The sequence below is a fragment of the Periophthalmus magnuspinnatus genome, chromosome 24 (assembly GCF_009829125.3).
Source record: "Periophthalmus magnuspinnatus isolate fPerMag1 chromosome 24, fPerMag1.2.pri, whole genome shotgun sequence".
NCBI classification, from domain to species: Eukaryota; Metazoa; Chordata; class Actinopteri; order Gobiiformes; family Gobiidae; genus Periophthalmus; species Periophthalmus magnuspinnatus.
In genome coordinates, this window is record NC_047149.1 from 11831427 (window position 1) to 11855845 (window position 24419).

General features: G+C 38.0%; 2 protein-coding genes across 2 annotated transcripts in view; one reads left to right on the forward strand and one right to left on the reverse strand.

The window, feature by feature from the left end:
* scara5 (scavenger receptor class A, member 5 (putative)) overlaps window positions 1–17893 on the reverse strand; it is a 57887-nt gene extending 39994 nt beyond the window's left edge. Inside the window, exons 1-3 of the mRNA XM_033991476.2 lie at window positions 17483–17893; window positions 12270–12387; window positions 8652–8780 (exon numbers count right to left, since the gene is read on the reverse strand). Of these exons, the coding sequence (XP_033847367.1) occupies window positions 8652–8780; window positions 12270–12381 (241 nt within the window). The 5' untranslated portion in view covers window positions 12382–12387; window positions 17483–17893. The remainder of the gene's footprint in view (window positions 1–8651; window positions 8781–12269; window positions 12388–17482) is intronic.
* Window positions 17894–18201: 308 nt separating this feature from the next.
* Window positions 18202–24419, forward strand: LOC117392884 (sterile alpha motif domain-containing protein 12-like). The gene is made up of 4 exons (XM_033991050.2): window positions 18202–18256; window positions 21578–21722; window positions 22710–22850; window positions 24159–24419. Exons 2-4 carry the CDS (start codon window positions 21602–21604, stop codon window positions 24173–24175), a joined length of 279 nt encoding a protein of 92 aa, XP_033846941.1. The 5' UTR covers window positions 18202–18256; window positions 21578–21601; the 3' UTR covers window positions 24176–24419.

Below are 24419 nucleotides of genomic sequence, written 5' to 3' on the forward strand. Positions count from 1 at the left end.
CCCTGGTGTGCAAGCGTGTGTGCATGTTGTTGCTTAATTAGCACAGCTCATAAAATGCATAGTAACATATAAAAAAGACTATTTAGGCGTCTGCTCTAATCCTCCACTCTCCTCTAAATCTTTAACACACTCTTTTACTGCACATGTATTACATTAGTGTTTATGTTTACACACAGACCTGCTGAGGCAGAGTCACCTCCAAGTCCAGCTGGAGATTTGTGACCTCATTTAGCTGTAAGTCAGTCTACAGTTCTTAAATAACGCCAGCAAAGCCACAATGGATGACAATTGATTTTAGTTAGCTTAAACAAATGCATTAAGCTAAACAATTATCTCATTTGAAAGTTGTTATTATCCTGTCTCCTAATATAGACCTCTTGTTCCATTCACAAGAGGTAAGTCAAGGTGAAGATATACCTTATGGCTCCTGTAAGTCATCTGTTCTCTACATGTTCTAACATTTAACCCAGGTATCCTCTAGGTGCCCCATCAACTGAAAACACTATAGACCAGCAGCTCTCAAACTAGCTCTCTTATGACATTGTTCAGAACCAGGCAGCCAATGGTGCAATCCAATTTTATCCCCAATTTCTGCCTGGAATAATCCAATTTTAGACCTGGTTTAACCCCAATTTCTACCTGGAACAGTCCAATTGCAGACCTGCTTAATATCTGGTGGTACTTGGAGAGTCAGTCCAACCCTCTTTCAACTGAAAACACGATAGACCAGTGGCTTTCAAACTAGCTCTTTTGACATTGTTCAGAACTACTCAGATCATTGTGTAGTAAAATTTTTGCCCAAATCTCTACCTGGAATAGTTTAGTTTTAAACCTGGTTAAGATCTGTTTAAGTTTTTTTTGTCCTTTGGTGGTACTTTAAGATTGAGAAACACGGCAATAGACTAATCCTCCTATAAGTCTGTCCTGACTAAACCTAGCTCAAGACTTGCATAGAAATACAGCTGAAAGCAGACGTTTATACATACACTATATAAAAAGACACATATGTTTTTTTCCTCACTGTCTGACATGAAATCAGACAAAATCTTTCCTGTTTTAGGTCAATTAGAATTATCAAAATTATTTCTATTTGCTAAAGGCCAGAATAATGAGAAAAGGACAATTTTTCATTACTTTCTTCAAAGTCAGAAATTTACATACATTTCATTAGTATTTGGTACCATTGCCTTTAAACTTCATGACTTGGGTCAAATGTTTTGGATATTTTGTTACAAGCTTATCACAATAGTTAGGAGGAATTTGGCCCATTCCTCCTGACAGAACTGGTGTAACTGAACCAAATTTGAAGGCTGCCTTGCTCGCACATGCCTTTTCAGGTCTGCCCATACATTTTCAATAGGACTGAGATCAGGGCTTTGTGATGGCCACTCCAAAACATTGACTTTGTTATCCTTAACTCACTTTGTAACCAGTTTGGCAGTATCCTTCAGGCCATTGTCCATTTGAAAGACCCATTTGCGCCCAAGCTTTAACTTCCTGGCATCTTGAGATGTTGCTTCAGTATTTCCACATCACATCATGTTCTTTCCTCATGATGCCATCTATTTTGTGAAGTGCACCAGCCCCTTCTGCAGCACATGATGCAGCTACCCCTGCATTTCACACTTAGGATGATGTTGTCAGGCTTGCGAGTTTCCCCCTTTTTCCTCCAAACATAACGATAACGAACCTATCAGAAGCTTCCAAAGATATAACACCATCATCTGGGTTTTCTCAAATTGTTTAAAGTTATAGTAATCTTACTGTATGTAAACTTCTGACTTTGAAGAAAGTAATGAAAAATTGTCTAAAAACAATCTCTCTCATTATTCTGACATTTAGCAAATAGAAATAATTTTGGTAATCCTAATTGACCTAAAACAGGAAAGGTTTAGTCTGATTTCATGTCAGACAGTGAGAAAAAAAAGCATATGTGTATTTTTTATAGTGTATGTAACCGTCTGGTTTCAGATGTAGGTCCCTGTTCCGGTGAGGTTAAATTTAACATTTGGACAGACTGCTGTGCACCATACAGAGATCTAACCTCAGCTTTTACATACATTAATAACAGATTGTCCCTCAGCCTGACCTCAGACGCTGTGAGAAGCTAAAGCCTTTTATAATGAGTTTGTGTGGTCAGAGAGTCTGGAGGAGGGCCAGTGCTCACAACAGGAGGTCACCATACAAAGAGGTCACCATACAGACAGAGAGAGTCAAGGAGACAGAGAAGTAGAAAGACTAGTAGAGAGAGTACTGCTTCATTACCATATATGAGCAAGTACAGGCATCTGAGGCCATCTGACAGAGGGCAGTGATATGTCAGAGTTAATTGGACCAGATGCTTTTGTCTTACATGTCACATACATTTACATACATCTACAACACACTGTAGACATTTATAATTTGTCTACGTCTTACTGTTTCGAATTCAGTGCGGTTGGATTAAATTGCCCTACTGTGGCTTTATCGTGTCGAGTTACGATTTCTTCACATGTTCAGTTTCAAAATAAGCTACTTTTGAACTAGAGTGTGGGTCTGTAGTTGATGTCTCCCCTCCATTCTGATGAGTATTGAACTTTAACCTGAAAGTTTATCGTGCTCCAAAGATGCTAACCACTCGACCACTGTGCCATTTAATTTTGAGCTTGAGTAGTAGCTTGGCTAGGTATTTTGATCTAGACAACATTGTATGAACTCATGGGTTTAACAGAGAAAGATGTGGAACACCTCAACAGATGGAATTAAAATAGTGAATATTTTTACAAGGAAGGGCGTGGTGCAACTTTAAAGTCAGATTTATCCTTTTCATGTTTTTTGAAAGACAGACTTAGCCCATCTACACATCTGGTCTACATTGAAGAGCAGGATTCCAGTCTTGTATGTGTGAAACTGTGTGTGCGTTTTCAGCTGACCTCAGAAAGGCTAAAGACGACTCTAACAACTTTGTGGTTAAGCTAAAATGAGCCTGTATTGTTTATCTAAAGGTGAAGTATGTCCATGTCCTCCACCCAGACGATGTCCCACAGACCCAGTGAGATATTGCACTCAATAATGTGTGCTTCTGTCTTCTGCAAAAATCCAGCCAGAGAATTTGTATTGATCTTACATTGTGAATTTGGGTGATTTCAACAATATTTGGACACATAAAATAATGCAAATGTGTCTTGGAAATACCTCAAAACCTCAATTGGCATGAAACTATTACTCCATCTGATGAAGCACAGAAAGAAAAATAGTTTGTATGACGCTAAAAACAATAGTGCCTCTTGTAAACATAGCTAAACTGACATGATCAGAGGTCTTGTGAAGTCATATGATGTTAAAATAAGTTGTTTGGTGAAGATAAAACATTACAACTTGACAATAACAAAAGCACACTGAATTAATTTAGGATAATACAAGCCCAATTTCAGTGCAGTTGTGTAGCTGTTCCACTCAGGTTGATATCCGAAGAATCAAACTATAGTTATATCTTTTCTGGAGGCAACTTAAATAAACAAACAAAATACTGGCAATGTTAAACACCTCTTTACCCTCAAATCCTATGAATCCACAAGATTAACAAAGACATAATTGTTAAAATTGAAGACCATAGACATAATATCAGGGCACATCTCTAAATAAAACCCAGGATAGAATACATCTAAGTCATTTTAATTAAATCCTGTTTAGATTTCATTTCTGTGCACAGAGCTGTAACCTATCAGTTAAAAACATAAACTTATTCTGCAAGATTTAATGGGTTTAAACAAGACCAACAATCGACCATTATGTTTTCCACTAATTTACTATCTGGACAAGGAAAAGGGGTCCCGCCAGCCAGGACTGTGAGTGGGCATGTTTAGTGGAAAACGTGAGTCAGATGCACCTACAGCAGAAGCAGGTATGAAGAGGTCCTGGGGCAGTAGATTATCGACTAGGCCTATAGTGAAAAGAGAGTGTGCTTCAGCCTGTGTATACAGCAGATGTTGTTTTTATAGACTATAAATGACAGGTGAATATGAATCACTGACAAATGTATGCCATTTACTGTCATGCAGGAATGAGTTTCTTGTCAATTGCGTTTGTACACAGTAAAAGAGAAAAGTAAGACTGGGCGATAGGACATTTTGATCAATCATTATTTTATATGCAAATTCATTTTATTTTTTATTAAAACAACTACAAATTTCTATAAATATTCATTTCCAACAATGCAGAAGAAAATTTCTTCACCAAAAGTCTGACCTCTGCTCCAAACCACATGCTTGCTGAAAATATGATGAATTGCACAGCCCTCAGGAATAAGGTTATGCAAGTTAAGCAATCCAATGCATAGTCCCATTGATAAAAGCTGAAATGGCTCTGTGCACAACAGTAGCCGGCTAGTTCCAATCAGAAGGACAGTCAGCTCAAGCATTTACGGCGTAATGTAATGTCTATGAGGTTTCATATCAATAAATCCTGACAGATCAGACAGAGCACAAGGAGCTGCAGGTGTCACTTACACTGTGTTAAACACTTTACAAATGTGAGGAAAACTTCACTGGAGGACAGTTCTGTGTTTACAAAGGTTTCTGTGAGTCAGGGCTAATACTAATGCAAATTTTGGAGCCTAATGAATATTTAAATATTTATTACTGAAATAATCAACACCTAAAATGTTTGGGCCATCCTTACAACAAATTAAATGTTGTTATTACGTTACAATTAATGTTTTAATAGTTAGCATTAGCACTGACACAAGTGTTAAACATGTTGTCAGTGGCATCCTCCCACAGCTCCTTGTCCACTGCATGATCTGCCCAGATTAATTGATTTTAGTGCAACACGGCAGAAACCTCAAAGACTTTACATTACGCTGGAAATGGTTGGTCCCTTTGATTGGAAATAGCCGGCTATTGTTGTGCACAGAGTCAATTAGATGAATTATAAAATACTTTTAATTTAACACATATTTTCTACATTCAATTTTGTTATATAATCTGGGTTAGAACAGTCACTGATCTAAAGGAAGCATCCAAATGTTTCAAAAAGTTGCTTAATGAATTCCCTCTCCATAGCAGGATATCTGTTGTTGTGTCCTTGAGCAAGACACTTCAGAGTTAGTTTAATCAAGAGGCTGCCTAGCAAATTGTAAAGCATTTTAGTTCCTATAGAAAACTATATTGATGAGTTTATCCAGAACAGGTTTCTTCCCAGCAGTGAACAATTTAAAGAATTCCTGTAAATGTCACGTTAAACCTTGCTATCTGCAGATTTAGAGTTGTGCCATCTTGATAAGTACAACCAGAGGTGCCCTAATGATCTGGATAAAAGAACCAGAGCTTGTTCATGCGTTTAAATCTTACCTTATCACTCTTTAATGGCCCTAATCTTATCTCCACACATGAGCTCCAAAGCCAGCAGTGGTCGTAATTGAACAGTTGCATGTTTACTTCCCATGATTTCTTGTGTCTCTGGACTATTGTATTGCAACTTTTTGCCCCCAGAGGGTTAGAGTGAAATTGAGGGAGCTGATAGTCTAATCTGGATTCTTTAGGCACAGCTGGAGAAGTACTTTGGAGTGCTCGAGTCAGCATCGTGAGTGACTGGTGGCAAAACACATGCAGCTGTTTGTAAAGCAATTGGTTGAATTACGCAAGACTTTGACAAGTTTTGACTTATGCATTTTGGTCAATAGATAGAGCATGTGTTTCTTAACTGTAACAAGTGACATAGAAAAAAAGTATACCAATCAAACCAAATCTTAAAATATTCAGCTTTCTGTGCAATGCAAAGTTTTAATAAATAATTTCACATTTTAATCTGCTTTTAAACCATTATAGTATTGTGCAAATCTTGAAAATCTCAGTTACTTAAAATCATTGTTTAAGTTTAAAGTGCATGTGTATGGTATATTTGCTTGATTATAGTTGTCATGAAGATAGATCTGTTTATCACTTGAAGAGGTTACTGTGAATTATAACTGCATTCAAGTTGGTCACAAAAATGTAAACATCCCATTATACTGAAATACCAAATTCAATACTCTTTCATCTCATTGCAGCTCATTGTGACCTACTTTATAAAATTTCACAAATAATACTTAAAAAGATAAGTAGGTGAAATACCATGGAGATTGTGTGACTGTCCAGTGCCCAGACCCCCATAAAGCCTTTGTCGCAGTGTAAATGGTTGGTGTATTTTTGGATGCATCCCAAGACAGCTGCGAATACCTTTGTTCAACATCTGCAACCAGTTCACACAATAACAAGTCTGAAAACAACAGCCAAATACATGCAGTGGCATCAGATTGGCCCCAAACAAAACACTTCAGACAGGGGTTTTGTGATTAGCTAAAACAGTTTATTTGTATTGGAGGAACAGTATATTATGGGTATCGCTTAAATGGGTACAAGGAGTAACTCTATTGTAAGCATGTCTCATATCTTTGTGTATGGACTATAACTATCTGTTATAGGCTAAATGGTGTGTGCTCTCATTGTTTGTTTAAAAATACAGTAGGTTGTTTATTTTTGTCTTCACCATAAGCTAAAAGGTGTCATTATACATCCACTTACAAAAAAACGTTCAAATACAGATGCTATGTAAACAGATGATTACCTCTAAAACATTATAAAGATGATTAATCACGATAACAATTTAATTACACACTACTACACACAATGCATATGTTATTGTAAATGTAAAATTATTATAACGCAAAGAAAACCAAACTTCTACTATTACAGAAGAGTCCATGTAAAACATTTTCATCTTGTCACTATCAAATATGTAAGCTGAGAGTCCACATAAAACAAGACCAAGAAGATCGGTGGTCATGCTGGAAAACTGGCAGTGATTTTGGCCAGCACATATATATAGGGCCTTTTTTAATAACTTCATCTTTGAAAAACTCCACATTGCTGTATAGTGGCCAAACTTTTAACTGCATGCCTCTCTATGGGATTATGTCACTCATGTGTGGGTGGCTTGGACAGAGTAAGCTTTGAAATCCTGTCACTTCCCGTTCTACCTCTCATCCGTTCACCATTGTTCCCATAGCTAATTTTTCTAACTAATAACACCGAGTTGACGTTTACAAGGAGGCTGCAGCGGGGTTTGTAAAGATAATGTCCGTAAAGTCCGACACCCTTCCAATGTTTTTGTCTCATAAGGACACACACACAGCAGGGACCTGAACAGAGAGAGAGAAGTGGAAAGAGAGAGAAGCGGAGAGAGGGGCAGCAGCTATGCAGCTCCCAAGACTGGAATTTCTTACAGCACTGAACGATATGACAAAAGAAGGCCTTGCTGATTTCCATGATTTCCAAGTCTCACAATTTCCACAAAAATGGATGGTCAGGTTAAACAACTTCAAGCTGTACTTTTTTTTTTTTAATAAAGTCAGTTTTTGTTTAATTGTTTAATTGTTGCTGCAAGTGGTCAACAACCTTCTCAGAGCAGAATACTATACAACCAGGAATACCCATTCACTTAGAACATAACAAAAAACAATCGTCAAAAATCCTTACTGGACATTCAGATATTATCTTTGTTAAAGGTGCATTGTGTAACTTTGCTGATGTAGGGTTCACTACCCATTTGTCTACATGGTAATGTGGAGTTTTTTATTTCTCTAAAATATTTTGAAAAACATGCATTCTCACTGCCAATTGGGTCACCTCTCTGCAGACCTGACCTGTAACTTGGTCAGGTTGTAGTGCCACCTGGGTGTCTATACGGGGTAAATACATTTAATGCCTTACTGTGGAACAATCCAGACAAAGCAATGGCAAATTTATGGAGATATGCTGTTGACCGACCTTCCACTAGAAAAGTTCCATATTGTGCTTTTAAATCCAGCTCTAAAATCCAGCTCAAGCCAAAGAGTCTTAGAAGCAAGTCCACTGTCTCGAGGTCTGAATTAGAGGCAGGAAACTATGAGCTCACAATGATTTCAAATACAGGCTCAAGTTGCATAACATTATCAAAACTTTACCACCAGAGTTCTTTCACCAACATCAGGTAGCAATTACATTTACAGTCTATACCACAGTCAAATCATAAAGGAGCTGAAAATGCATTGCTAATCTAGATTACACAACAGATCTCAGACTATAGCCAGTACATTTCTCGCAAGTGAACCATGCAGTATATTTATGTCATAGTTATTGTAAGGCTCGAGGACCTCATTATGAACAGTGGACTGCCTTTCAACACTCCATGAAGGACTCCATATAGTTTGTATGGGTATTACTGTTTGTTTACCATATCCAATTACTATACCCATGTCTGAAAATGAAAAACATGTGATGGTATTATAGAAAATGGTGATTTCAAACTTTTTACAAATCAGCTCACTTCAAATACTATATTTAACACAATTAAAGCGGAACTGAAGTAAACAAGGACTGATCACAGGCTAAAACTGTACTGGACTAAAGGCTGGAGCAAAAACAAGGACTAAAACATGATGAACACCAGCTTTAAACGAGTCAGAAACATCTTGAAACAAATAAAATAATCTAGATGAAACAAGAACTAGTCAAAACTACATAAACTAAAATACAAATTGCAACTCATTTTTATAGTGCAGTGGTAAAATAAGTGGTAAATCAGCCTAGAGCATCAGCAGTCATTCCTCTACCACAGTGTTATTGTGTTAGGTGTATAGGACTACTCAGTACCTGCCAGGCAGAGGCCCAGGATGGTGAGGAGTACCAGGATGTACAGGGAGACGATGGCATACTTAATGGCTGCCAGAGAGTTTGGGTGTCCACAGCACTGATCCTGCTTCCTGCGGCGTGTACTGGCACCTGGACAAGACGTGAAACACACAGATTTTAAACATTAGTATATAATAGCAACATGTGGGAAAGTACTGTCTGATTCTAAAGAAATCTGACCATATCAAATCAATTTATTATATCCTAGGTTATGCCTTAACATTTTTTTTGTAGCTCACATCTTTGGAATTACTGCAAACTGGTGGATATTATTACACAGGCCAGGGATAAACTATGCAGTACCCATATCTAAAATCATTTGGATTGTGGGATTCAAGTAAATTACATCTGAGAAATCTGAGTAAGTTTTATATCATTGTTCAGATTTGCTTTATTGTTCCCATAGGTAGTTGATTAACATTCTTTGTGTGCCCAGAGACCCTTTTTTAGATGTTAAGCCAGGATCCTGGTTCTTGGTAAGTCTGGTTGGGAGTCTTGCCTCTTCTAATATGTCCTAAAAATGTAATAGCAACATTTAGCCTTTCTTTGTGCAATTCAAACATAAGCGGCATCTCTTGTTCAGGCCCAAACCACATGCTTTCACTTGGAGCATGATGATCAGATCTGTATATCTCTCTATGTATGATGGGGACCACTCACTCATGCACAACCTAACACAAACACAGCTGGATCCTATGCACTAAAGTATGTGTCACATGGCAGGAATGTACAGGAACCTAAATGGCATCTGAATCACTGGTCTACTCTCTCAGTTTCCCCTATAAGGCATAACACTGTAAGTACACGCAGCTGATAGTGCCGTGAAGGACACATTAACACCTTTTTCTCACCTTGTGTTTTGTCAACAGTATATAACACAGTGTATAGATGTAATGGAAAAGTCTGACATTTTGAGGAAATTGTTAATTTTCGGCACTGTAATCTTTACAGTTCTCAGCTGGCCCAGCTTGTGCCCGAAGTCTGGTGTTTTTCATAGCACACTCCACCTAAATGTATATACATTAGTTGTAGCTAAAGTAAATGAGATGTTTTATAGGGTTAGCATAGCAGTGCCAGCGTATTTCAAACTTTATACAATTCAGTGTAATAGACTAATTTGACAGAGCACAGAGCAAGATCCACTTTACTCTTTGCTTTGGTTGACTTAAATTTAAGTCTACATAGTACATTTTTCTCTTAATAAATGATACTATCAACATTTAATTATATTCACTAGTTTCATCTCAAATGTTTGTCTTAATGTCTTTCCCTAAAATAATGGATTCATTGACTATTATATTACATTGTCACTACAGTCCTGCAATTCGATATACCAATTCTGATGTTAGAATAGTCATAGCTATAATAGTAGTAATATTAGTAGTTCTTATTACTATTACTACTATACTTCTTACTCCTCCTGTATATGTCTCATGCTGTACTCCCCTATACCTGCCCCAGCTTACTGAAACCAACCAGAGAAAGTAAACTTAATGTAAACGTATTCTGATTATATGTGACATGTTTGTTGTTACAGTAAAGGTTTCCTCAAACTGACATTTTCAGCCCAAATATTGCGTACATTCATCCATCATGCCATTGTAAACATATACAATTACATTATAGACCAACTGCTCCTGTCCACTGTCAGAGACACTCCATAGACCCACTATATGGAAACAGAAATACTAATTAAGACTAAGTCATCTAATCATGTTTCCCTCACAACTGCAGTTTGAGTAATGGACTGGCAGCACTTGTGTTTATGAACAATTTATGAAAATTTGCACTGAGAGAGAAGTGTTTGTCAGATTGTATCTTTGAACTCTGAATGGGCATTCTACATACATATTTAAAGCACTTATGTTGTTGGCAGAAGTGATGTATTTAGAAAAGCAAAGCAAAAAGGAGACAATTTTGTGAGTTTTTTATGTTCCATATGTTGGATGCAGTTCAAAAATTATGAATGATACATGCTGTGAGGTTGTAGCTAGATCGATTGCTCTAAAGCCATTAGAAGTGTTTTAACCAGTTTTGTGACAGAACAGTTATTAACAAGTACATACGGGACAAATGCAACAAATGTCTTACTTTAAATCCTGAAAAGCTCTCAAAATAGCGCCTATAAACAAGATTTTTTTCTATTATTCTTACAGTATTCACCAGTTTTATCACAAAATTCTACCAATACAGTTCAGAAAAAAAGAGAAAGCTGTGAGAAGCATTTTGAATTCTAGTTGTTTTTTGTAAATCTCAATGAGTCTAATCTGTAAAGCTTTAGTCCACTGTGCATCATATCCCTCCATATCCATCATCTGTGCACTCTTTCCCCATGAGCTCTCCTCAGTCCTGCTGTAATCTGACCTGTCCAAAGAGTCATCTGTGGTTGGGGTGGAGTTGCACCTGTACACACACTTCCCCTCACACATGTGCACAGTTATATACACAGAGGAGTGCGAGAGGGGGACATCCCAGCTCCACTCAGAGGGCAGGGGCCAAACACGGACCGCAGGGGACTGGGCTATGGCTGACATGTGAGGCTGTATTTATGGTGTTATTGCAGAGATGTGAAAGGTACTGGAAAAAATAAGTACGTTTTATGGTAAATGTTTGTGTAAAGTCGTATCAATTAGCAATATTATGTCAGGTGAAGGGAATAAGGGAAACCTAAGGATGTGTAGCTATATATAATAGATATGTTTGGCAAAAAAATGTGCTGTAACCTGGGACTGCCATATGGATGTGGAATTCCAAGAGCAGAAATGTAGTACATCAGATTTGAATCAGTGGTTAGACATGTCGTATAATAACTACTTAAAGTGGGACTAAACACCTAAACTCTGCTGACAACCACATTTCAAATAGAGCTGCTAAACTGTACCTGGAGAGCTAAAGACATGATGAGGGAAGAGGAGGGGTAGGGTCTGGAAGTATAAGTAACATTGTGATTGGTCTAACAGGTATCCATACTTCAAACTCACATCAGAAACACCTGACTGTAATCACTGCAGTTTTTTGTGATGTCACCAACTACTGGAAATTGTAGAGGCCACTGAAGGCAGCCTACACTTAGGTTTAGGACATTTCTGACCAGGAAGCTGCAAATGTACCAAGTTTGCATTCAAGTTGCCAAAAACTGACTAGGACCAGTAGATAATACCATTAAAACATCATACGGTGTATTTAGTGTTTAGTTCTACACCTCAATGTCAAAATTGTGCCAAATGCATCCAGTTGGACAGCTTTGCATTTGAGGACAGACGCTTGAAACTTGTTGACACGCGAGAATGCTTGAAATGCTGTGGAAACGTTGGACGAGCCTAAACGCAAGCCCCCCATAGACTTTGTATGTAAAGTTACTAACCTTGAATAATTCTTAACTATACCTATGTGTTCGTTATGAATTAGATCTTTCTTCATACTTTTTTAAGGCTGTAAATAGAGTAGTTATGATAAACAGTTTTTTTCAAAGGTGTAGTATTTTCCAGATCAGATATTTTTACATTTTCAATTAACTGTCAACTCAAATCATCATATTAAGTCAGTACTAATAAAATTGAAATGCTGTGGTGTCTTTACCTTCGTCACACAGGTTGAGTTTGGACAGATTGTGCCCATCGTAGGTCTCTTCGTACATCGACCCGTTCTCCCTCTCTTCATATGTGCTCAGATACATGGCCTTGTTTTCCATTTCCTCCTGTTTGATCAGAAAACACAGCGTCATATTAAATCAACAGCTACCCAACTCCGGGTATGCTGAGAATGTGTATCATGTATATCACCGAGCGCCACAGTGAAGCGGGACCACACACTATACAAACAGACAGTTCTAATCCTCTGGTGATGAGGATGTAATCTAAACTGTAATCTTCAAACAGACTGGCAACTTGTGTCCAGCCATGACCAGACACGGCACTCACAGTGAAAAATATACAACGTGTGTGCAGTGAAGTGGGTCCAAGGACAATAACAGCAGGAAGGCTTGGGGTATGAGGAGGCAGTGGACTTTACACCACAAAAAGGATTAAGTTTAGACATGAGAAAAAAATGACACTCAAATATGGAGAACCACCCAGTTTATAGAAGCAGAAAGACACACAGAGATCTCAACTACAGGAACATTTTTGCACATTATAAACTGACTTTATGAGAGCAAGTTTTCTGCCAACATACCAGCTACGACTTGAACATAACTTAAAATTTGAAACTCACTGAAACTGCCCTGGATTGTAATTTTGGATGGTGTGAAATCCATTTTTAACTATCATTAAGTTAATATAGGTTGAAATCATACCAAAAGCTCATGCATCCTTTAAATGTCATTAAGTAATAGATGTAAACCATATGGAACAGAGAGTTTTAGTACATTAAAGTGAAACAAAGAGATGAGAAATGGCTTCATTTATCTTCAGTAAGACATAGTGCATGGGATAAATGACTGTTATATCAGCTACAGCTCCAGTCTAGTAGTAAAATAAGTCACTTGAGACAGTCCACACTCACATGGAGAACTGTGGAGGTTTTAGTGTGGTCTCCTAGCAGCCGTAATACTTCTGCTCTGGCACTATCCTAAATGTCAGTTGACCCCTCTGTCCTGTGCGTAATGAGAAAGTCCAGATAAAGCACTATTTAACCACTTTGTCAAACACTCCCAGGTCTGCAACAGAGCCTTCTGGGAGATTTTCTTCTAACGGTGGTCATATTTGCTGAGGCGTGGGAAACTGTGCTAAAACCTAAAGAGCAAATGTACTTCTTCTTGAGTAAACGTTACAGAGTGAACCAGTAGTTAGGCAGATGGACGCAGGAGGAACATTCATTATATTAGACTTGGATCAGGGAGGTGGCATTGATTTGCTTAGAATGTTCCTCACTATGGCATTACACTTGTCTATCTGCATTATGACAAGCAGGTGACGAGTCCTGGCCGAGCTGCAGGTCAGATCTGCGGAGAGGCAAGCCTGCTCAGAGTAAGACTGGGTGTTTTGCAAGGTATTTTTTAGCAATAAAAACCCTATAATAAAATACCATAAGTGAAAGATGGATATGTTTAATGCCATACTGTGGAACATCTTCATGGTGACAAGCAGGACATAAATTCTAACATCAATTATTCCAATGCAAGGACTCTTATTATCGTAAAAATGTGGGTAAAGCAGTGTATATCCTTAAGTCACCTTTTAGGTTGTCAGTGTGCTATTAGCAATAATTCAGTATAGCTATGTATAATATGGCACACAAAGTGGATTTCTGCACCTGCTTCCCCTTGAGAGATCTTTGTAAAATTTATGAGACGGAGGGATTTGGACAAGTGTCAGAACTACATCTGCCATTACAATCTTCCATCCTACACTAAACTATTTATTTGAGGTGAAATTTTTAATACTTTACTTCTATAAACAAATGAAAAATTCCACATTAATCCAATCATGGTCGCACTTTCACAAATTAATCCCTGTGAAATTTCACATTTCTCAAAGCAAAAAAACCAAATGGATAGCTGTCCCAGAACATCCCCTGTACTTAGACCATTCTTCTCAGCAAGGAAAAAGAACCCTTAAAGAGAACCGCAGTGAAGGAGAGATGCAGTCCCATGGACTAAACCAGGACAGGCAGGCTGCAGATGTGCCCAGGACTATGCGCATTCATTTGCAGATAGATTAGTCTGCAGAGCCAGAGCCCACTCAGGAGTAAGGGAGCTCCAGGATAGGGTAGGGGTCATCCAGACAGGTGATTGAAAAAGCATGGTTCAGATGACCTTTACTTTTATTTTGACATAGAACGTGATCTATATTTACACACATGTTTCCAGGATGACATGTGGGAGTGTGGGAAAAACCTTTTTCCACACATTCCTTAAATGCATCCATGTGCATGGTGGATACAGAAGAAAGAAAACCTGTATATCCGTTTTTGTAGTCTTTTAAATAAATTACCATTTACTGCAAAAGTAGTATTACTGCATACATATTTTAAGACTTTTTGCAACTGCTTAGTTACACTACATTACTTTTGAGTCCCCCACCTGAACATGTCATGGAGATGTTATTACTTTGCCTGGAATGTTCCACAGTATGGCATTAAACTTAACTATGTTCATGGAAACAATCAGGTAACACCTATAAGGCATGATAAAGTTTAGATCTATGGAGCGGTGACCCAGCTGACAACAAGAATGCTGAATCTTTGACTGTCAAATTCCAAGCAAAAATGAAACATCTTCCTGAAGACAAGTACACAATGGAAAAGTTATATAGTGCAACTTTAAATTAAAATAAAATCAATGGGAGTCATTTCCTCTCAACCAGACCTTGGTGTATTAGAGTTAGAGAACAAAATCAGATAAAACACATCAGTGGAATTTTCAACTTTTATCTTGGGTGTCCAGCCTGTTCTAGTTTAACACTGGTACTGGAGTCATCAACACTTTCTGTTCTTCTCTCCTCTCTCTCCATGTCGGTGTATCCAGTTACACAGCAGAAAGTGAATGCCTTTATCAGCTGTTTATCAAAGCTGTGGACTTCCTATGGCCTTAAGCCCACAGATCTAAACCTCATGGGATGTGGATTTTCACACATTTATACACTATAGCTACAGGATTTCCTACTTACAACTTTATCCAGACCATTCAAGTACAAAAGGGTATCAGACACGGTGATTTCCTTAGACTAACTCAATAGCAATACTTAAAATCCTCTTGATTTAATACTAATTTGGCATGTGCTTTATGTCAGATGCCCTGGTTTCCATGACACCATATTGTCCATTTATCTATAGTGTATTGTGCTCCAAGTCGTAAAATGGCAAACACAATTATGACGCATGCTACGTATCAAAGTTAACATTTTTTGTGGTATGAAATCAAATTCCTTATTGCCATTACTGCCGTTCCAGGTGGACTTCCCATGCACAATCTCAGTGACAGACAGAGCTTCTTTGAGAGAGGAAGTAATTATCTTGTCATGGTTTGTCGCGTTGCCAGATTGGACCCTCACCACACGATTGTCTGCAGGTCACAGTGGAGGCAGCGCGGGTGGTCTGTCTGCTGCCCCCTGTACAAGGCTCTGTTAAGCAGATAGTCCCAGAGCAACATGGCCGACATAATTCAGGGACAAATCATGCAGGCTTCTACACCATTTCACCAGTTTCCTATTTATACAACTGGGCACCTTCACCCGATTCAAATCTTCAAGCCTTATTTTTGGATTGGCTCTTTGATCCAACCTGATGCAATGACTGATTGAACATTGAATTAAAACAAAATTGGGACTCTTCCATGATGAACCACTGGATTTAAGACACTGGATATTACTCCATTCTGTTATTTATAAATGCAACTTTGGTAATGTAACTTTTTTGGCAGAAAGCTCACCATTTGCTTGTCTCCATGGAGATGTTATTACATTGTCTGGAATGTTCCAAAGTATGGCAAATACACATCTTACATTTATCCAATTGTTACTAGTGCTTCCTTACTTAAAAAATTCAGCGGTGAGCGAGGTCACCTTTCCACAGGTCTGACCTGTAACATGGCCTAGTGTTCCATCTGCTTGTAACTGTGGGTCCCATATTGTGGAAGATTCCAGGCAAAGCAATAACATCTCCATGGAGACAAGCACATAGTAGACCCTCCATCAGACAACTGGAACTGGAATATTATCATTGAAAACACATGACAAAAATGAGAAAAATGTGAAAACCTGAAATCGCTTGGAGATGAATGGTGGAAGATCTCGTTCTATAGATGCATTTGAACGTAACACACTCCATTCACCCATGAGCTACATTAACCCATTTCTCTGCTTAATTAAAGGCGGGGGAACTTCACACATGAGCGCTCAAAAACACAGACACATATTACACACAGATTTGATAATCTCATTCACAAGTTTCCTGTCAGAGAAATTATAACAACGTGCTTTTTATAGGCTGTTTATGCCTTTGTTTTTATGTGATTATGGGACCACACATGACACAAGTTCAGCGGAACATTCCCATTTTTCACAGTGCACAGAGGGAGCACAGTGACTGTATGGAGTCTGCTGGATGAGGCAGCCTTTTGTGCAGAGGATCAGAGAGGTCTCCAGGTTTAATCGAGTACTGACTGGGGTCAAACAAGGCAGATGGGTCCAGAAGAATGTTAATTGATTTGTTAGTCTAATTATTCATGTATTTATTTATTTATTTGTGTTTGGTACATTTGTCCCATTGCTGATCATACCAGGTCATCATGGAGCTTATGGACTTATTATGCCAGATCTTGCCATCATTGTTATGGTATAACAGTCATTTCAGTAGCTGGTGAAGTGAAGTACTATTATTTGGATCACTGAAGACATCATCCCACGTAGTGCCATATAGTAGCACTGAGCCAGAGAAGAGCTTACAATGATGAAGAAGCGTCTGCAGACACTGCACTGACAAATGCACAGTTGTCTAGAGACTTGACCCATGATAAGCAGGACTGGGAAGTAACTGAATACATGTATTGAAAGAACATACTTTGAATACAAATTCTGAGTAGATGTATTCCTCGGGTATTCAGTATTCTGTAACTATACAATACACTTTCAAAGTATTCTTCCCATCACTGTCTATAAGTGATAGAAATGTAATCATTTTGAAACACAACTATTCTAAAAATGTTTGCCAGTGTTCAGGGCTGTGGTTGAGTTGGAGAGAACATTTCAAAATTGTAATAAGTTTATGCAATCTTAGCTTATAACATGCAAATTTGAAGCTAAGTAACAAAGCATGAATAAAAACATGGTTTCAACCTATAAACAGGTTCTCACCGTGTCAGCTGTAGTGTGCTGTCAACTCAGACTCCTATCACAGCTCCACGCTGGTCATGTTTCTCACAAAAAGTTTCCTCTGTCACCGGCTCCGCTCTTGTTCATAAAGTTTCTGTTCAAAGCTGCACCATGCACATGCACAGAGAACTTCTGTGTTTGCAGCACTGACTGTGAACACGCGGTGATGTGAGCTTTTTTATACCCACAACATCAGCGTCACGTGACCGTCTCCAGCTCCAGCTGAGGCTCGCCCTGCCCCGGTCCCGTCTGTGCAGCACAACCTCCTACATGTCTCCTCCAGCGCATGTCCCCTCCAGCCCATGTCTCCTCCAGCTCATGTCTCCTCCAGCTCATGTGGAGAGGTCCACGCTCCTGTGATTTAAAGCTGTGCTCTCGCGCCGCCTAGTGGTCATCATTGCAGTTACAGAAAACGCATTTTGTACGTTAGTCTTCCCTGTACGAATGTCTGTTCTGTAGATTAGGAGAAAAACATAATATATATTTATGAAAGCTTCATATGTTTTAGGCTTTACAGTAGCCTAGGCTAATTATTCTCTGACTTTATGACCACGCTCAAGGACTCATATATTTTCCTAACCGATGCAAATGTATTTAATTAGCTTTATTTTAAATGTAGGTATTTTATGTATTTTATTTAGGTATTTTATTATTTCTCACAGCACCTGAAGGCACCAAGGTCGACTAAGGAAGTTGTACGTGATTGTGGGCGGGGCTTGTGTCTGGAAGGTGAACGGTTCAACTCCTGCTCCTCAGGTAAAATTATTTCTTATGTTACACGTTTAGGGCACAACTGTTGGTATTGTGCATCAGTCACTTGTGGTGTCTTTAGAAATAGTGCGGTTGTTATAAGACCCATTTTTACTGCAAGATTCTACCTGGCCATTCACCAGGGACAGAAAAGAAACACTGGGAAACAGTGGGAAAGGCGTTGACACAACAGAACCATCATGTTAGTTTACATCTTCAGTCTGCACAGCTAATATTATACAAGTCACTGTACGGCTGTATGGACAATGTTTCCTTTCATAGAGTTAAACCAGATTAAAGCAGATCTAATGTCCTAATGTCCAAACTTCAAAAATAAGTTCCTTTGCAATTATGACCGTAGCCACATGGTGGTGCTACATTCCTACAACAAAATATATAACCTATACTAATTTGGAACACAGCATGCCCTCCAAACTGTGTATTGTCTCACTATGAACATTATGTACTTTGTAACATCCAATAGAAGCCTTGCTTTTATTTGTTTAAATCACCCAGTCATGATTTATTTTCCCAAGATCATAAACCTCTATCATTTGCATCAAGAACTTGAACAAGTATCAACACTAGGTAATACTTTGACTATATTTCAGTACTTCTTTTATAAATAACTATGACCATATGATTAAAGAAACACTGATTATTTTGTGTAAAAAAAAGTTCACTACAGAAACTGTTCATTTAAATGGATGGGAAGTTCAAATTTTTGTATGGAGTATATTGTTACCACAGGTTTTGGTTGTAGGGTTGTAGCAATGAACTTGCTGTCTGTAAGCATATCTCTCTTTCCTGTCAACCACTAGTTAGTATTTTGAAGTATATGAATTGACACAAATAGTATTCCATGTTTCTATTTCCACACTTCTGCAGTGTGAGAATCAAGTTGTCAGGCTAAACAAAGATTGCTGCCCACACAGTTAGACTCCTGCCCTGGAGCTCTATAAAGCAGTTGAACCACATATAGTCTGTCTTACTTTTACTATGCTGCGAGACACTGGGCCAAGGTTTACAGCCATTTCACCACTTTTACCGACGGCCGTATAACTTCAGATTGAGCGAGACACACACATTACTTTTCTTACTGCATATGAGTTTTCTTTACAAGTCATGGGTCAGCTCGGTTCAGCTAATGCCCACCATATATAGATTTATTGTAGATCAGATTAAATTATTATTAAATACTCACAGTTTTTAACAAAAAATCTCAACTAGATTATTGATTTATTCTACACAGTACTATGTAACAACCTGTAGTAACATATAATGGTTACAATCTATTGCTTACTTATTGTTTTTCACAATTTATGTATCAAACCTGTTAATCCTGTGGTTTAGTCCTGTACAAACATGTTATGAAATGCATTTTTTGTATTACTTTAGATACCTTAGCAAAGATGGATAGAGTAGATAGAGTAAAATGACTTATGTAAGGGAATATTTACTTCATTTCATTTTCATTTATTTATTTATTTTGAGCACATTAATGAAGACATGTATCCAATACACTTAATGCATATTTTACATATTTTCTTCTTATTTATGCTCAAAAAGGAGTTGGAAGAAGAAAAGGTATTAAATCCCAACCCAAAATAATATTACTCCAGTAGAAGTACAAAGTAATGATCCACCAAATCACTCAAGTAAAAATTAAAAATTTTTTTTTTTTTTTTTTTTTTTTTTTTAATGACTACTCAAGTAAGAGTAATTGTAAGAGTAACTGTCAGGATGTAACATCTGATTTGATTATTTGAAGTCAGTATAATTGAGAGGACAAAGCTTGAAATAATTCACAAAATCTGGTATTTTCAAAGGATAAATGACAAAAATTAGAAAAAAAAAATCATACTTGAAGGAGCAATGCAGGAAATACAAATAATATAATTTAATCTAAAACTTTGGTCACCTATTCAAGAATAACCAAAACTTTTCATCAGAGTGAGAGTACTGTTGCTGTTAAATATATTTCTCAAATAGGCGCAAAAGTATTGTTTATAACTTTGTTATTTTCAAAAATCCCTCATATACAAAAAAATATTTCAGAGTCCAAAAATCCAGCCAGGAATTTCTTGTGGTGGGACTAGCATGCTAACCACTCACCAAATTTACATCATGTGTTCTTCAACAATTCATGACAAATACAGCAGACTTTTTTATTTTTTTTATTAAATCACATTACCAGTAGGTCAGCAATAAGCCATGCAGACAGCCATGGGATTTTCTTTGTGTTTTTGCCTCTAAGTTCTCTCCCCGACAGAAAGGTCTCCATCGGTGTATGTCAATTACTCTATTGGGACCTTGTTACTGCCCCAGCCAATCAGAAGCCCCCCCTTAATTAACACAGGAAATTACATTCCTATATTTATAACCCAATAACTGGACTGGCCCACTGAAAAGGTCACATCAACAGTTTAACACTGTGCGCCCTATAGCGGCACCGCCCCGGAGGATGGAGGGAGAGGAGACTGGCCAAATCAACAGTTTTTATTATTTTATTCTTTAAGTTTGCTGGTTGGACTCACCTTTCTAATAGTTGATCTTAGAGAACTTATTTGGAAGTAGGAAACAGTAATAATTCAGAAACTGTCTGAAAGGTTAGAATGTAGGTTGATGCCTGGAGAAAGAAAGGCTGAGTCCAGTATAACTTTCTCAGTTAGTTGCAGTAGAGGTATTAACAGCTGCACAAACAGATATACTCACCACAGTCAAATCCTAGAATAAATGTACAATGATTTTGGCTCCTAGTTGATTAGTTTGAGTAAGAAACATGTTATGTAATGAAATATAGAATGTTTTGTTGTACTGTAATACATTTTGTTTATTATAGCCAATAAAATATGATTGTATGTAGGCTATGTTTCATTAAAATATGCAATAATGTATATGTGATAAGAATAAAAAGGATAAGGGCAGGTGTGTGGGTGCATTTCCAAATTAGACTTTTTAAAAGATTTGAAACAGATGTTCAGTTGAAGAAAGGGGTGCCTATTTACATGAGAAAATGGCTCTGGGTGCACCACAAGGGGCAGAAACGCATTTGTGTATTTTATGTCACTAGCCATGCTGTAATAAAGGCTTTTTCATTTTTATTAAACCACAGAGTGTCTAGGCGTCTTAGTATTACTGCACATTTTCACTAAATAGATATTTTCATGTTACATGCTGAACTGTTGTCAAATTAGAGCAACAGCACATTTTAATAACCATAATGGTCACTTACATTGTTATCAAAACTAAAGTGGTGTCAGTCTAACCATATGTTCATCTCATGGACTCAAACTGTTGTATTGATCCTGGCATAATACTTTACAGTGTGTTTCTGAGAGCCCGGGAGAGATGGTTTTGTCCAAACTGGTGTCTTCCTGGTCAGTGGAAGACGTGTTGGAATGGGTTCAGGAGCAGCACCCAACACAAATGGCCACACTGCACAAGGCCATAATCAAGCACTCAATATCAGGTAAGACCAAGCATTTTACATCATAAAAGACATTAAAAAGTCTCCTGGAGTCAATGAATGAAAGAAATTACAACAGTCCAAAGTTCCATAACTGCTTATATTATCCACTCCTTACTCATACTCTGAATTTCTAAGCCTCTCCTGCAGCCGTAACCAAAATACTCATTCATACATTGCCTAGGTTGGTGAAGTGTATTGCTCAAGGGCTCAGTGTTCATTGAATTCAGGGTTTTTAATATTGCACACTCAAAACAACTTCAGCTGACCAAAGTGCTTCACATGGAAGTCAATACCAATATTCAGGGCAATACGAGCACAAATAACGCCTACACAGTGTTGTTGAGATCCTTGCTTCTCTACTCCACACTATAATATAAACTAGAACATACTTTTAAAGTTTATTCATGACTTCTGATTCAAATTGGGCATCTTGACAATAAGGACTGGTGTGTACAGGTGTGTGCTGTTGTATGTACTGGTGTGTACTGGTGTGTACTGGTGTCTACTTGAGTTTACTTGCGTCTTCTGGTGTCTATTGATGTGTAATGGTGTTTACTGGTGTGTACTGGTATGTACTGGTATGGATTGGTGTGTGCTTGTATTTACTGGTTTATACTGGTGTCTACTTGTGTGTAGTTGTGTGTTCTGGTGTCTATTGGCATGTACTAGTGTTTACTGGTCTGTGTACTGGTGTGCATTGGTGTGTACTGGTGTTTACTGGTGTGTACTGACATGTACTGGTGTTTAATGTTGTGTACTGGTGTGTACTGGTGTGTACTGGTGTTTACTGGTGTGTTCTGATGTGTACTGGTGTTTAATGTTGTGTACTGGTGTGTACTGGTGTTTACTGATGTGTACTGGTGTTTAATGTTGTGTACTGGTACGTACTGGTGTGTGCTGGTGTGTGCTGATGTGTACTGGTGTTTAATGATGTGTGCTGGTGTTTAATGGTGTGTACTGGTGTGTACCTGTGTGTATTTGCTGCAGGGCGCGCTCTGCTCAGACTGAAGGAGCACCACTTGGAGCAGTTGGGAGTAGAGACGGAGGAAGAGCAACAGGCCATTCTACAGGACCTCCTCCTCCTCAAAATCCACGAAGAAATCACTGAGCTCAGTCAAATCTGCTCTGGTGAGAAGAACACATTATTATTATCACATATTATAGAAGTGTGCATGACAAACACTGATTAGCAATATCATGTAGTCGTCAGTAGTAGGTTATGGGTTTATGAGGCAAACAAATTAGCCAGTAAATGATTGTCCTGTACTAGGCCGGCCCCTTTCTTCTCTCCATGAACACATTAATGCTGTGCTTAGAACAGTGGTTCTTAACCTGGATTCGATCAAACCCTAGCGGTTCGGTGAGTCAGTCTCAGGGGTTCGGGGGTTCGGCGGAGGTCAAGACACACACCCAACTCATATGATTCGCAGACTGCGAATGGACATGTCCCAGTTCAACAAATGTACCCCTTGATGTGCCTACCAAAGTACCTGCCCGACTTAAATGAGCTGTTCGAACGGCATAAAAATATAAAACGACATAAAAACGAAGAAAAGGAACAGACTTTGCTGTGAAAATGACATGAGAGTGGCACTTGCCAAGGTGAAGCCATGCATTTCTGAACTGGTCTCTCAAAGGCAACAGCGGAAGTCACACTGATCTGCAGTAAATATTCATTATTATTCTAGCCTGATGGAAATTAGGGGATGGGTGTGTGTTAAAATGTTAAAAAATAATAAATAGCATGAATACAATAAGTTCATTATTGGAATACATAAGGTTAAAAATTGTATTAATTTCAGTGTGGTAGTATTTAAAAAGGTCAACTCTGTGTAAAAAGGTATGTAAGTAATTTGTTGTGAGTTCATGCATTGTATTGGTTTTATTATTTGAACACAGTGATGATAATGCACGATTTATTTTGTGCACCAGTAAAACATACATATGTCTTGAATTTGAAAAAAAATCATATTTTATTTTTCAATAAAGAAGGGTTTGGTGAATGCGCATATGGGGTTGGGGTTCAGTACCTCCAACAAGGTTAAGAACCACTGGCTTAGAATGTTCCACAGTATGGCATTAAACACATGTATCTCCATGGTGACAACCACATGCTGCCACCAGACCATGCTACATTTCAGATCTATGAAGAGGCGACCCTGCTCACAGTAAGAAATCTTGTTTCAATAGACAATAAAAAAACACCTGTAATTTGTAAATCCAATGTAGATGTGTGTAATGCTATGCTGTGGAACATTGAAGTCAAAGCAAATAAACCTTCATGGGAGAGATGTAGAGTGTACAGACCTCCCCACCACAAAACTGACATAGAATACTTTACTATCATACATTATTTGGTATGTGGTCATAGTTTTTCTGCGAGGATGTGCAAGCAACACAGTTTTTATATATATTTTTATTAAATTTTTTCTACAGAACTTTTCTCTGAGTAAAACTACGATGACAACTCGAACCACGTCAGGTGAAAGATATTTGTGATGAGACACTGCAGATGATGAAGAGGGTGAAAAGTGGTGGACTGACATTTAAGAAGAGAAAGAATCCAATCGTGTGCTGGATTCACTCTGTGCTGATGGATGGCATTAGTTCAGTTTCTGAGCTCTGTCTCCATGAGGGATTTTCTATTTTTCTCACTTTTTCTTATAAGGTCATTCAAAAAAAAAAAAAAAAACACAA